The sequence below is a fragment of the Ambystoma mexicanum genome, chromosome 9, assembly GCF_040938575.1.
Source record: "Ambystoma mexicanum isolate Mex_15411 chromosome 9, UKY_AmexF1_1, whole genome shotgun sequence".
NCBI lineage: Eukaryota > Metazoa > Chordata > Amphibia > Caudata > Ambystomatidae > Ambystoma > Ambystoma mexicanum.
In genome coordinates, this window is record NC_090931.1 from 130,702,501 (window position 1) to 130,718,514 (window position 16,014).

A 16,014-nucleotide genomic window follows, 5' to 3' on the forward strand; every position below is an offset into this window, starting at 1 on the left:
AAGAGAAAGAGGGTGGGTGGGCAGCTGAACTGCATGTGATGAGATCCAGTGTAAGAAGGCAGGTGATAGTTATGGGAGAAGATGAAACTACACTCAAGTTGTACATAATGGAGGATCATTTTCTCTTAATGTTAGTCTCAGGTCCAAATACACCCTTTAGGTTCACTTTCCTCCAAATGCATCCTAGACTGTGCGGCAGGATGTGCAACTTTGACGCATGTTGTGGGTCAGCATTCAGGGCCAATCAATACTGCCCGATGCCGGAGACAGAAGGGACATCTTCCACAGGCTCCCTGTGTGTAGACCCCTACATACTCATGAATGGATGCAATGACTTGCGACATGCCACCGGACATGGTTACACTGGGCAATTCGGGCCCCGTTTGCAGGATTCAAAACGTAAAGCCACCGTGCAGGACTGGGCTCTCGACATGTTTTTGCTGTCAAAGTTTGAGTTGTAGGTGCTCATCAGGAACTATCAGGAGACATGTTTTGCGAACATTCAGACCAACTGTAATAAACTTCATGCATCCATATGTTATGTAAATATTCTGTAGTAGAGCCGTGTTTGTTTTTCTACCTCTGTCGATGGAGAAGGTTTCCCAACACCTAAACACTTAGGGTCTGATTCGTGGAATTTCCTGCACAGTTCAAAGTGACTTTGCACTGCTGAAAAGTGACTTTGCACTGCCGACACAAACCCTGATTAATGAAACTGTGTAAAGTGTATTTTTGCAGTGCAAAGTCAGCGCAAAGTTATTTTGTACTGCAAAAATGACTTTGTACTGACTTTGGAGTTTTACTAAAGTCCACCTATGGTAGGTGTTAGGACCGTTTTTCTAAAGTCCAACTAAGGGCTTCATAAAACCATACATCTGAGACAGTACATACACTCCATTCTTAGTATAAGGCTGCACCACCTGAGAATGTTGGTAGCATGGACAAAGCAGCCAGGCTTATCTTCGGAGGGAGAGAGGGCTGTAGCTTGCTACAAAGAAATTGCAGCATACTTATGGTCCACAGAAACACTGACACACTATGTATTGTAAAAATAAATGATTTATTTAAATACAAGTAGGCCAAGATAAATCTTGGGTAAGTACTATAACATATTATATGAACACAATTATAAAAACCAACTCAATACTTATGGATTATTACCCAAAGTGTAAACTTATTTTGATTACAATAATACGTCAAGGTGAGTCAAACCTACAACACATTCAAAATGGCAGTCAGCTATTCTTGGGGAGTAAAACCAGGTTACATATACTTTTAGACTACCATCAGTAATTCAAGGGTAGCTGACCCTGTCAGTCATACAGTGACACTCAGTTACAGAAATCACTTAATCAACCAACCCAGTAACAAGTATTCACCTTCTAACAGATAATACTTTGTAGAACAGAGTTCAAAGCTAGTAATGTAGCTCATATACTTTCTGGAGGGCCTTAAGCCACTCAATGATAGGTATGAACACTCAACTATTTTAGAATGCATTAAGCAATTCAGGGAAAGCAAACCCCAATTACACTTTAAGAAAGACGCAACATACTTCAAGGTAAGTAATTGACCTATTGGTAACAACTATCTGCTACCTAATAGCTAGTTATACCTAGGATACACTTTTTAGAAGAGTAGACTACAGTTTCTAAGGTGCGTATGAACTTTATGAAACCATTTTAGAATAGCACCACAGCAATTCAGGGAAGCACAACCCAGTGTTACAAGTTCAGAAGAGAAGCAGCTATTCAAGGCGAGTAACATCTATTTACTTTTAAGAGGGGCTACCAGCAACTCAAAGACAAGTATCTGTATAAAGCAGATCAGGGAAAGCAAACCCCAATGGTACACTTTAAGAATGACAATCTGTTTTTCAAGGCAGGTAACCCCTATTGGCAAGCTTTTACATTCATTCAGTTAAGAACAATAAAACAGCACCAATGCTTATTAACTTTTAGAATGTGGAACTTGAATACTTTTACATGTGACTGCTTAATAGTAGTGGCTCGCATCCACAATTGTCACAGGAAAATAGTAGTAATGGCAGTTCCACTCTTTAATTCATAGGGGTTTTCGCTAGCAATTGATAAAGTTACAACACTAACTGATAAGTACTTTTATACTTGTGACAATTTCCACACAGAATCCTTGTCATCAACACCCTTCCCTAGTCTATAGCACACGTTTTCTCAGAGACAGGAGAGGGGCCCTAGTGGTCTAGGAAGTCGGGATGCGGTTCAGTTGCAGGAAAGTCAGAGTTCCAGAGGATATCTTCTTTAACAAGTAAGACTTAGCTTCAGAGTTAGTTAAAAGTGTTCAGGGACGTTAGAGAAGGCTCCCTATATGTGTTCCACCAGTAGGCCTGGGCAAGTGGTATGGGCAAACTCCAAACCGCACGAATCACCCCCTAATCCTCACAGGATTCACAGAAGACCTAAGGCAAGTGTTACCCAAGCCAGCCCAGTACCTTAGGAGTAAAGAGCTTCGGAGTGGAGGCCTTCTGGATACAGCAGCACAGAACCCGGTCCCTGAATTCTTGGTCTGGAGATAAAAGAACTGGACATTGGATGGGAACTTGCAGCAGCAGTCATAAGAGGAGGCTTCCAGCAAAATTGACTTTTCATGCTTTCTCACGGCTCTGTGGATTTGGCACTTTTTTACAGCAGCCAGATGAAGAATGAATATCGCTGGTCAGATTCTCTTCACTAATCTGGTCCTGCACTCTGGTGAGGGGACGTCAAGCATTTGAATCGTGTCTTGGGAGATCCAGCAGGAGTCCACCAAAGTTTCGGATGGATTTGGACTTCAGAAGACCATGCACTGCACTAAGGCTTGAGGTCCCAGAGTATTGACGGTGCAGCTCAGCCAGGTTGCAGCATGCTGTGCGATGGCTCAGAATACAGGTCGCTGGAAATTGCTACAGACGTCTTTTCTTCATCTTCCTTTTTGGATTCAGCTCCAGTGGTTGACTTGTCAGCAGCTTTCAGGTTCGGAGTATTTATCAGGAATAACAGAACAACTTCTGAAAACACTCCATGTAGTTTACAGAAAAGGGCAGTCTGGTTGACCAATCAGGACAGCCAGACCCCATTGGGACTTGGTTCCTTTCAGGCAAGGTGAAGGACAAAGGGCTGCCGAGTTTTGGACTCCTCCCTCGCTTCCTGCCTTGTTAGACACTCTGGAGCCTTGGCTCCCCCCGAAGACAAAACTTCAATCGAGGTCATTCCTGCCTAGAATGGCAGAAGATGACCTAGGATATAACAGTAACTGAGAAATGGCGAAAAAAGAAGGAGCCCACCATCCTAGCCGAATGGTGGCCCTTCTGTGCATTACTGAGGCTCATTTGACAGCCTGCAAGTAATAAAGACTAAAAGCCATGAAGGTAAAACCACTGCCACCAGCCATTCAAGTAAACTGTAATTGTAACATAAATGTTATCAGGTAAGTAACAAAGGGGATATATTGTATCCCCCAGCACTCTACATAAGGTGGGGTGTGCTGGCTCACTAAAATAAATGTAAAGGGGATGGGAATCCCACTTTACTTCTTGGGAACAGTAGTTCACCAAAGAGATAATAAGAGAATTAAAAAGGAAGCTACTGCATTTAAAATGCTGTGTGCTGCCATAGTACGTTACAGTCAGTCCAAAGTTATAGGAAATTATAACTCTAATCATACACTATGGAGAGACATAGAAAGGTCACCCATAAAAAGAGTAAAAGAGTAGATGAGAGGGGGAATAAGATTCCCACTGACCTAGGGACAAGGTAAAGAAATGACCAAGTCCAAGCAAACGGTTCTGGGAATGACACAGGTCAGGAAGAATTGTCATAATTATGATAATCTTACATAACAGTAGGACTGAAGAAGACTCAATCTTAGGTGCACATGGCTCCAATTCTTAGGATTGGCCTGATCTACCCAAAAGGTATGGTAGCAATGGACAAGAGCCAGGTTTAGTCTACGAGGGAGGAAGGTTGTAGGCAAGTACAAAGAAATCAGTGCACATCTATAGTCAAGAATGCACGTATACACTGTAGTTGTATAAAGATATGGCTATTTATTATAAATACTAAGGCACAGTTTTTTCGAATCACCGGTAAGTAAATGTATCCACATGGATACAGTTAGACATTTGAGCATTACTCAAGGCATAGTAGACTTTTGATGAATACAGGTACGTAGTGAGAGTAGCAAATCAGCACAGATACTGGTAGTAGCATATACTTTATAAAGTCCAAACCTATCTGGGGATGAGAGTCTCAAAATCAGTTGGGACACTGGGTGACCAGGGCCCGTGGGCAGAAGCACAAAGAAAGGCACACACTGTCAAAGTTGTCACAATGGCAGGAATCTTCAACGTTGCAAGTAAGTAAAATGTTTAGTTAAAATCTGGTTCAGGGAGGTCAGGGAGACAGCCTGAAGTATTGTAGACCAAAGGACCAGTGTCCTTGGGTCTGGGAGAACACGGTTGGGTTGCCCATCCCATTGTGTCTCAGGAGGAGTCCGATTTAACACAGCAAGCACCCAAGTGAGTACATAGGAGAGGCACAGTACCTTTTCAGGAAGAAAGAAGACAATGTCACTGCTGGGTCCGCAGGTGAGGCGACAGCAGCCCTTGTTCGGATACTTGGCCTAGAGACTGAAGATGGAACTTTTAGTGGGAGCAGCATCTTTGGACGGGACACCCAGCAGATGATCTTCACAATACCAGCTCGTTGGGACTAGACCCAGGCTTTGTTCAGTGATGGTTGGAACACGGCAGGCTTCTCACCATTTCTCAGTCCCCGATTTGGAAGGGAAGACGTCTCAGAGCAGAAAATAATCACTGTTGGTCCAACAGGATGCCCACGAAGTCGAAGCCGAATCCGTGCTTCAGGAAACGATGCACAGCAAATTTGTCCAGGTACCAGGGAATTGGGAAATTGCAGCTCAGGACGGTCGCAGCTCTTCGAGGGATGTCTCAAAATGCAGGTTGTCTCGAGACTGGTTAGGCCCACCAGACCAGGGGAGGAAGTCATCCGGTCTGGATCTTCTCTGTTGATCAGAAGAAAGGGCTGGAGTACCAGCGGTCACTGGCAGTCATGGAGGTGGCTGCAGATGTCCTTCTTCCTCGGATTCTTCATTCTATGGGTCGACTCTCATTCCGCTCCAGGACCCTCGCCTTTATGCAGTATCCAGCCAATCAGCAGCCTTTCCACAGTCAAACTTTGGCTGGAGCAGCCTCCAAGTCAAAACTGGATTAAAGCAGAAACACTGGAGGACAAAGACCAGCAGAGATTCAATGCACTCCCAGCTTCCTGTCCTCCCAGACATGCTGGCGCCCTCGAGCAGGATTCAAAATGGGAGTCCAACAAAGACAAAAGAGTGAGCAGGAGCTGCCCCACCCAGCACGGCAGAAAAAGGCTCAAGACAGGACACGTCATCAAGAGTTGGCAAATAAAGAAGACGGGCAGCATTTTAGTACAATGGTGAACCATGTGTCCCTTACCGCAGCTGTGACAGCAGGCTGCGTGTACGTTTCACCAACAATCGGTAGAAAACATCCACTGCCACCAGCCACACAGATGAACTTGCCGCTGTAACTAGAAAGTTACAGGAGAAGTGGAAACAGGGATACACTGTGTCCCCTCAGCACTTCACATAAGGTCCACAAATAAAAGTTAGGTGGGATAGAAAGTAACACTGCACAGAAAGTGTTGTGCACTGTAATAATACATTCCAGATGCCTTATAAGTTGGAGGAAAGCATAACTCCCAAAAGATACAACCAAAAGGGTTGAAAAAGATTCCCAAAGTTAAAGTAAGAGACCGAGTGAGTGTGGAAAAAGGCTCCCAATCACTCAGGAAAACTGATTAAAAAATCCAAGAGTCCAGCAAAAAGTGCCGAGGGACTCACAAGTGGGGAGAAGATTGCACATACATGAAATTCTACCTATCATGCTTTGATGCCAGATCATGATACTAGGTAGCATTTTAATCATTTCATGGAGTTAAAAGCAAGATGCACAAGGGACTCAATCCAGAACTCTTGTTTGATCTTTCAACTAGACAAACGATAAGGTCAAGACATCTCTAAAGCACCCTTTTAGTGATCGTGTACATACCTCACCAGCTTCCCGGGTCATCAGCTGACGCAGAAGGGAATCTTTATGCTCAAGATCCTTCTCCAGCTCAGCCTAAAGAACCAGATAAGCAAGTTAGGACCGCTTCAGCCAGCCTCTTTGACATACAAATCTTTATTAATTAGAGCAAAAATGGCATTACGCCCAAGGTGGGCATAGTGCCATTGATGCGAAAACAACACGAATAGTATCTCCCGTACTGTGTACATCACAGACAAAGACACGCACACACAACACGCTCACTGTCTCTCAACTTTAGAAATCTATTTCCGGTTGCCCGCAAGACCCGTCTTTGGAGTCTGACAATTCCGTACAAATGTGAAAGTCTAATATTTCAGACAGAACTCGAAGGTTTACAGAATACATGTTGCACTTTTGCACTAGTCTTTCAAATAGAGGCTCAATCGCCCGGCATTCGTGTCCTGGGGAAGAAAGCAAGAGAAAGTGACCACTGGGCACCCTCGTCGATTTCAATAATAACACAGCTAACAGTTCATTTTATTACTCATTTATACATTTGTTTGCAGCGCCCAAGATCCAGAGGTGTCACGGCGCTAGTACAGTATACGAGAGAGTCAAAATGCCAAATGCTGCGAGCTCTGGCAGCTGGTGAGGAGTCCATAGCAAGTTAGTCATATTTGTTGAGGAGCCAGGTCTTCAGCAGCTTTTTGAATGTTGGAAGGGAGAACTCATTTCTGATAGTTGCGGGAAGCGGGTTCCACAGGGTGGGGGTGGTGACCACAAAACCTGTGCCAGCCGGTTTTTGTAAAATCTGGGGGTTTGTAGAGTTAGGGCGGGTGAGGATCATAGGTGGTGGGTAGGATTTGTTATGTGTAGGCGGGGTTGAGGCATGCTGGAGCCGTTTTGTGGATGCAGCAATGGTGAGTATCTTGAAGTCTATGCGTGCTCTGATGGGGAACAAGTGTGCGTCCTTGCTGGCTTGAGTAATATGGTTGGTACCTTTAAGACCCCAAGCTGCTCTGAGGGCGTTATTCTGGAGCAATTGGAGTTTTGTGAGATTTTTGCCTGAGGTACCAGAGAGAAAGGGTTTGCAGTAGTCTAGTTTGCTACCTATTAGGGCTCTAGCGAGTGTAAGGCAGTTGCTTGGCGACAGGAATTCTCTGCTAAGGTTAATCAGTTTGGTAGTGTAGGCAGCAGAGGAGGCGAACGCCTTGATGTGTTTCTGCATGTTGAGCTCTGCATCAAAGTCCACCCCCAGGGTTTTTACTTGTGTTGCTACTGGGATGCGGTTGCAGTCAATGGTGATAGTGGCCTTGTCTGGGCCCAGGTTTCTGAGACTGTATGGATAGCAAATGATGAGTAGCTCAGTCTTTCCCTGGTTTAGGCAGAGGCGATGGCTAGCCATCCAGTTCTGTACAATACCGTAGACTTGGTTGATGTTGGTGATGTCTTGGGCAAAGTTACCTGTGAGTTTCAGTAAGATTTGTGTGTCGTCAGCAAAGTTTGTATAGGGAATGCCAATGCTGTCTAAGTGGGCGAATAGGGGTTGGGTGTAGAGGTTATAGATGGTGGGGGAGATGCTGGAGCCTTGGGGAACAGGAATGAGGTTGGCAACTTCGTTGCCAATGGCGACTCTAGATGTTGGTACAAACCGATGTTCTGTCTGCAATAGGTTATGCAAAATTTGCATAACCAACAGAACATAATCAATATTGAAATTGATCATCATGTAACAAGACATCAAGTCATTTTGTCTAAAAAGAATAGAAATCTGCCTTATTTCCTAGAGGTTGTAAACACCTTTGGACCTACAGGTTTGTAGAATTCTCTAGCCTAGAGATGAACGAGGTCTACAAAATAGCCATGGAAGCTGGTGAACAGAATTCCGAAAACGAAAATAGTGATAGCAACTGTGTGCACACAAACATATCTTTACGAAAGACAGGATAAGGATGTTCTGCTGAAAAACTTGCCTTTTTTATCAGTTTAGGACCTAAGAATATCACCTTAAAAAGTCTTGAAATGTAAGTTCCATCGCCATTTATGGAGCCAGATTTATATTCTGAAGAGTAATGCAGCCGAGAACGCGCCAGCTCGTTCTGATCTGGTGGTGGGTGTGGATCGAGCGAGCTTTAGATTTAGGAGGTGCCACAGAACATCGGTTCATTGCTGTATGTCAAAAAAAGGACTCGGAGTTCAGTCAATCCGCACGCAGGATCGGTCGCCACCTTGTGCCGCTGCTCTGCCCGTCGGTCTCTACGTGTGATTACGTGCTTCTGTGGGAGGGCTTCGGAGCTCTGCGGGGGATTCTGAGTTGTTTTGCAATGAAAGAGCGATATGCCGGCAAAGATGACCTCTCGCCAACAGCCACCCGAAGCTAAGCAGTTATCCCTGCCGAGCGGGCTATCTGTCAATCTGTTAAAACTGTGTGGCCTCCTTCTGGGGAGCTCCCGCAGCCAGATTCTAGTGTCCTGCCCATTCTTGACATAATTGTCTATGTTTAAGCAACACTTTGTTTTTTTGTGAATTTTATAATGTGCCACACAGTGATCTCAATATTCATATATATTGTATATATTGTTCTAGATTATAATTAGTTCTGGGGCTATGACTAAAAACGGAATGCCATAAGGTGACAAACAGATGGACATGGTGTAATGCGGTTCACGTTTCATTTTTTAATGTTGGCCCACAAAGGGTTAATGAATGCCTGTGGTTGCATGCTTATTAGCACCCTTGGCATAGGATTCATATCCTCACAACTGATCAGCAACCAGGGCTGCTGGGCCACAATCCCTGGTAATGGCTAGCACTACATGGATCGTGTTGGCTGACAGAATCGCAGTGTTCCCTCGGAGTGCCACCCCCTTGCATACTCTTCCTAGACTGGCTCTACCTCCCAAAGGGCTTGGTTATTAGAAATAAAAAAAAACAACTCTGCTAATATGGCTCGCGAGCATTAGTTGCTCTGTGGCCATCTTGGATTTTCTTTCTTCATTTTCATGATTTCTTCTTTGTGCACAGTGCAGGAAGGAGAAACAAGGAGTCAAAGCTTGCACCGCCCTAAGATCGGGGGCTATTTGCATTAGAGAACTTAGCCATATGGCAATATGACATACATTACTCGGCATAATCGTATTTCTGGTGCTTATATCTACTTAGATTCACATTCTGTGCATACAGTCCGACATCTACTGGTAATCGCGCAGTATTGCATTTTTTTTAAAATAGAAAAAGGACATCGACATGGGCGTGTCTGTAACACTATCCCTATTGTGATGTGATGTTTACAACTCATGATTTTGCCCTGCTGTTTGTTAGGCAAAGTGTGTATGCAGTACCCTCTGGGACCACTACACACAACTATGACTACAGGTGTAGGCAAGCCAACCTTTGGTATAAGCTTGTACTACACAGTTTTGGTAGCGTGCTGAGCAGCCAGGTTTATCTCAAGAGCGGAAATGTGAGCTGTAGTGGAGTTACACAACGATTCACAGTTCCAGGTATTCAAATAAACTCTTACACTCAAGGTTTCTTGCATAAATAATTATTAATTTATCAGTCAGTTATAAAGCCTTCTTTAGAAGGGAGCAATATACTAGTACCACACAAATACACTTCAATACTGTACACTCTGAGTTTCTGAATCAGACAAGACCCTTTGGGGATGGCCCACAGACACAACCTACACCTACAGGTGACTTCAGGAACAAGGGTGCTGGGGACATTAATGCCTTACTGTTGGCATTCGGAACACTCTCAAAAAGTTGGTAAAAGGCCAAGGTTATTAGAACACAAGAAATCACAAATATTCTTAAGCAGAGCAAAACACTTTTCAATCCTCTTAGAAGAGTCATACAATTCCATAGGCTGAGCCAAATTCAATGGGCAAAAGTTTTTGTATAGGATGCAGCACTTCTGGTAAGTAAATGGAAAGGTCTTTGCACAAGTTCTTAGGAGTCTTTGAAGAAAAGAAGAATCAAATGTAGGGCCACAAGCTGATTATACTTGTGAGTTGTGGAAGTTACAAGCACTTCTACAGTAAGAGGTAAATTCGCTTAGACTTGTTTTACAGTATCTTAGCAATGAATAAAAGATGCAGCTGATGACTTCTGCTCCTGTGCAGCTCTGCAGATCTCACTGTTCCTGGGCCTCAGTCGTGGGACAGGAGGGAGGACGTTGGGGGACTACTGCAATGCACTGGGACGGTCAAAGCTTGCAACCGGCAAACTTCACTTGCAGTGGCTGTTTGCGTTTCAGCTCTTCATGGCTACTGCAAATAGCAACAATGCAGTTCCTGGCTGTTGAGGTGGGCTTTCCTTGCTTCTGGTGCCCTGCACTCTGTTTAGGGGGCTTGGCAACTCTGTGGAAATTCAACCAGCTCCGAGATGGATGTCCAGGTGGCTTACTTTGGAGTTGATTGGTCCCACCAACTCAAAGGGAGAAGTCGTCCTTGCAGGCGCTTCCCTGTCGATGCGAACTTGGCATTTCGGCACTGCAGCAGAGCTTTACTGGGCAAACCAACAGTTTGGGAGTTGCAGCAGGTGTCCTCTTCAAGCTCTTCTTCGGTTCCTTCGTCTAGTGGTCGACTCTGCCTTCCAAGCCAAAAGACTCACCTTTTATTCAGTTCTCTCCCATTAATTCCAGCCTAGCTGTCACTCACCCAGCAGGGTGGCTGTCCTTGCCAGATAGTCAGTCAGCCAATCACCACAGAGCGCATTTGGGTCTCCTAGGAGGCTAAGCACATGGAGTTTCGGGCACCTCCTTTACTTCCTGTCTACCCCAGACACTTTGGAGCCAGAGGCGGGCTTCACTCCAGAATCCCGCCAAAGGCAAAATGAACAAAGAGACCAAACCTGGTTTGGCGCGCAGAGAAAATCTCTAGAAGGACCTTTTCACAAAGACATGGCGAAAAAGAAGACCGGGGACCATTTTGTCAAAAATGGCTCTACGCCATTTTGTAAAAGATGGCTCCCACAGTTGCTTTACTGGAGCCGCGAACGCAAACCCTGATAGTTCGAACAAAACCACTGCCACCAGTCATTCATTGAGGAAAGGGTAACAAACATTTTTACATGAGGATCTAGACACAGGGTATACTAAGTAACCCCTCCAGCACTCTATTGTAAGATAGTGTGTGCTGGGTCTAGAAAGTTACAATGGTAAGTAAAGTCAATTTCACTTTACTGCTCTGGGAAACAGTAGTTTATCCCAGAGAACGTATTTAACCTTGGGGAAATCTGAAAGACTTCCCTGTGCCACCGCACTGAAGGTGCAGTGTGACACAATGTAAAAGATGATGCCTATGGAGTTTGTCAGACTCCATAACCAAAAGAAACACAGAGTTAAAATTCATATAAAAATACATGAGGGAGTGGGAAAAAGGGTCACACTCTCTCCAGGTTAAAGAAATCCAGTCCTCAAAATCCAGCAAAGTTGCTGGGGGTCTCTGAGGTGGAGGGAATTGGCACATTTCTGAGAATTCTCCCTAACACTGTTGTGGACTAACACTAACAGCAGACCGTTTTCTGCCTGCATGCTAAGATTTCACCCTCATTTTTTCACTGATGAATGGGGGAGCCGGAGCACTTACAGCAGATCTAGGGATCATTAAGTGCTGCGTCAGAGCAGTGGAATTGACACCAAGAGGCCACGTCCCTTTATGGGACATGTGTCTCCGGTCCTGCACTCTTCCAATTTTATTTTCATACATAAATTACATTTTTATTTCATCAAGGACAAATACAAGCCATGAAACGTAATGTGACAGTGAAAGTATTTATATTCATCTAAGGAAATAGTCACAATAGTTATTTACAATTCCCTCTAATCCCTGTAGCTCTTAGCAGTCTGCATGGCCACCTTTCTTTTGGGAAGCGCTTTGTGACCCGTCATGTCTCTTGATCTGTCTGTCACTCTACGTTTCTTCTAGTTGTTCCCTTTTGAAAAGTACTGAGAAGGTTGCAGCGACTGCAAAGTTTCCCCCATTGACGACAGGGGACTGAAAGAACTACATATTTTTTTATTAACATTACCTATTATCACAAACATGGACATCTGTCTCCACATAGGCCAGGGGTCTTTAACATTTCCCTCTCCCGACGTTTTGGACTACAACTCCCATCATCCCTAAGCAGCATAGACAATAGCCAGATATCATGGGATTTGTATTTTGAAGCATCTGGAGAGCCAACAGCTGCACAACCCCAACTTTCAGTAACCCAACTTGTTTATAGGTTTGTCAGATTGGCCAGACAGATCTTTATTACCATTTGCAAACCCTTGTGGGCTGGAAGCTACCGGTGCCCAATACCATACCACATTTCTAGTCTATATTCCTACATTCTCTAACAATGATCTAAGAAAATAAGAAGCCCAAGAAAAGCATTACTTTATAATCTCTGGGAAGCCTCATGCAAAGTTACAAAAATGTACTATGTTTACTTGGAAGAAGCACCACTCTTAAGCAGTTCCTTCAGATAAAAGGATTCACAGTTGTAAAACAGCTTTTTAGCAAAAGCAACCCTTCATTTATAAACGGTCTACAGTAGTTTAGACCCCTTTTATCCAATATCTGTTGACTTGAATGGCACAAAATCACAATCGGCAGTAGAGTCGATAAGAAATAATGGGAGTTGGACACTAAAGAGCTATATCAATTGATTTTGAACCGAAAAGAGATAATAAATTAGTGCCGGGATTCTTTGCCATATAAGAAGCTGTAATAAACTGAGGGGTTGGACATTGAACTAGCAGGAGCTGAAGACCGCGCTCTTGCGCCAAGCATCCAATTTTAGAAGCTGAATATGTTCAATGTGGTCAGTGTAAAGTAAGGGAAATGTTGCCTATGAGCTATACCGTCTTCCGCTAACCAGTAACACCCAAAAGGCATTCACGGGACCAGAGAGCCAAATGCCGCAAATAAATAGTCGCCAATGCAGAATCATGCGGATCTTAACGGGAACAGGAAGGTCTGTATCGAGACTTGTGTTACTCTGTCCCTGCAAGTTTATCCGCAACTGCTTGGAAATTCCCCTGGAGAGGCGTGCTGATCCTATATAACATATATACAGTCAACACGATCAGCTACTCTCCTTCTGTGATGGGTCCATCTCCAACTGAGCGTGGGGCACAGGGAGCCACTCAATGCACACATTCTTCTGTCCATTCAGGCACAGACATAATAACACTTATCAAAACGCACCAACAAACCCGCAGCGGCCATCCTCGCCACCAATGTTAGATTTGCTTTAAATGACTAGGCGAGATGAAGGCAAGTCCATTTGTAGGTCTATTCTGCCAGAACCATCCACACCTCCGTCTCTCCTCTAGAGCCTAGTCTCTCTGTAGCTATAAACTGTATTCCATTCTGGAACACATACCGATAACCACCGTCCCCTGCATGCTAAAAATATTAGATAGGGCAGCATACCAACAGATACAACAACATCCTTGGCAAAAAGCAATCAGGTTTCCGGCCACGCCATGGGACTAAGACAGCCCTATTAGATTTAAAAATGCACCTACAGCAAACCATGACCAGGGAAAACCCGCTCTGCTCCTGTTCCTGGACCTCTCCGCCGCCTTCGATCTCGTGGATCACAACCTCCTCTGCAAACACCTCAAAAATGCAGCACAATTCTCCCAACAAGCCACCTCCTGAATCACATCCTTCCTGGAAGGCAGACTCATGAGTCTTCTCCGATCAGGACTGTGCATCCCCTACTCCCATCCACTGCGGAGTTCCTCAGGGATCATGCACATCACCCACCCTCGACAACATTTTCACGCTCCCCCTCTTCAACGACCTTGATGATCACGACATAGTATACACCAACTATGCTGATGATACTCTGGTCCTTCTCCCTCTCACTGGCGCCTATGAACAGGATGCAGCCACCCTCAACAAGATGTACGCCGTCATCCAGGCCTGGATGGCAGCAAATGGTCTCCGTCTCAGTGGAGAAAAGACATAAATACTCCTAGTAGGTCCCAAACAGGACCTCAACAAACTGGATAGCAAATACGCCTCCTTCAATATAGACAACACGACCATTACCACTGCAGCCGCTGCCAAAACCCTAGGGGTTTACATAGACGCCTCACTCTCCATGTCACGCCAAGTAAATGTGATCGCATCATCGGCAGCACTATCTACCAAGATGATTAATGCTGTCAAACCTTACCTCCACACCAATAAACTGCCTTGCCATTGCAAGAGCCACAGTGGGAGCTAAGCTAGACTACTGCAACGTCCTTTTCCTAGGCACTTCCTCCAAAACCTGAAAAAGCTTCAAACCACACAACATAATGCACTAAGAGCAGCCCTCAGCATCCCCAAGAGGGAGCACATATCTCAAGCAAGACGCAACGCTCACTGGCTCCCAGTAAGAGAGCGTATTCTGTTCAAATCACTCTCCATCACACACGCATGCCTATGCCAAACGGCCCCGCCTTACCTGTCAGAAGTTATCCTCAGAGATAGCTCCACCAGACCCAAATGGACAGAACACTGCAACCAACTCGCGGTCCAGACCTACAAAAGAATTAAAGCTGGAGGATCCAGCTTCGCCGTACTAGCCCCCAAGGACAGGAGTGCGCTACCATCTGCTCCCAAGAATGAACTCTCAATCTCTGCCTTCCGTAAGGCACTCAAAACACAACTCTTCCAATAAAGACTCTAAGATGTTCAACCTAACTTGCAATCAGACCCTATAGCCACCTCACCTGACAGATCCATCTTGCTACTATGTATGTTCCTTACATATACATGCTGTAATGCATATAAATCCATCTATGTAACTGTATCTTCTGCACAGGCTAACACCCTATGCTGTTGCTGTATGGTCCTACTGTAATGTACATATCACTGTAAATGTAACTTATTTCCTCTGCACAAGTTAAGTATCCATGTAACAGTGCCACGATGCCCTTAGGCCGATGGTGCTTTATAAATCCAAATAAATAAAAATAAAATGAGAACACAGGATGCAACAGTGCTGGAACACGCATGGTTAGAGAGGTCCGGCCACAGGTTCTTTCTCCTTGAGTAGTTGAGAAATGGCTTCAAAGAGGCAATGCCACTTTCTGGGGTCCTGAAAATAGTTGTAAATGCTGGGGCAAATGGGGAAAAACCTCCTCATGTAAAGTCTTGTCACCATGCCTCAGAACAGATGCCCAGGGTAGCCGTGTAAAGTGGGTCTCCTGCCACCAGAGGAGCAAACAGGGCTTACAATAAAACCACTGTACATATGAAGGCTAACCCGTGGCCATCAAAGGCCAACGACGGTGAAAACAGGGATCACTGTAGCTTGACAATCAGAAAACTGGTGTAAATGCATGGCCTGGCATGAATAGTTTGACTACATGGTCCACCTATACTGCCGTGCTTACCTTATGACGGCTGGCATCGGAGAGCCTCCGTGAGGCTTCGTCCAGCTTTGCCTGGTGTTGCTGTAAAAGTCGATCTTTTTGGCCAATTTCTTTCTACGAAACAAACGAGATGAATACATATCAAATGCAGTCGCAGTGACCGGCAGGATCATTCAGGGCAGGAACAGGAAACACTGCTATTAACATGCATGGCACTGCCTGTCCTGCTGCACATCATGGGAGCTGAGCGGCTTGGTCCTCGTGTGCAAACATGCCCCACCTTTGCAAAGATGTTACAGAACAATGTTGCAATAGGATCGCTGGCAACTTTGCACTACAAGCTGCTGGGCATGACCTTGGACAAGGTTTGCGTGCTTTGAGACTACTGTGGTCATGAACTGGCGCAGAATTACAAAAAACAGGAACATGAATAATAATACACCCCCAAAGTATGTCCTAGGAGAATCAACCATATTCAAATCATCAAGGCCCAGCTCCAAACCAGAGGTACTGCTAGGGCAAGGTAAACTAGGTGGCATGCGAGGGAAGTGCCC

At 44.9% G+C, this 16,014-nt stretch overlaps 1 protein-coding gene across 5 annotated transcripts in view; it reads right to left on the reverse strand.

Moving 5' to 3' along the window:
• The window catches only part of DIXDC1 (DIX domain containing 1), a 560,841-nt gene that overhangs the window by 31,566 nt on the left and 513,261 nt on the right, over positions 1-16,014 (reverse strand). For 4 of the 5 annotated variants that reach the window (XM_069614291.1, XM_069614292.1, XM_069614293.1 and 1 more), the window contains 2 exons: positions 15,482-15,574; positions 6,110-6,181 (listed from right to left, as the gene is read on the reverse strand). In XM_069614291.1, the coding sequence (XP_069470392.1) occupies positions 6,110-6,181; positions 15,482-15,574 (165 nt within the window). The remainder of the gene's footprint in view (positions 1-6,109; positions 6,182-15,481; positions 15,575-16,014) is intronic. The other variant, XM_069614294.1, reaches the window with a different exon arrangement.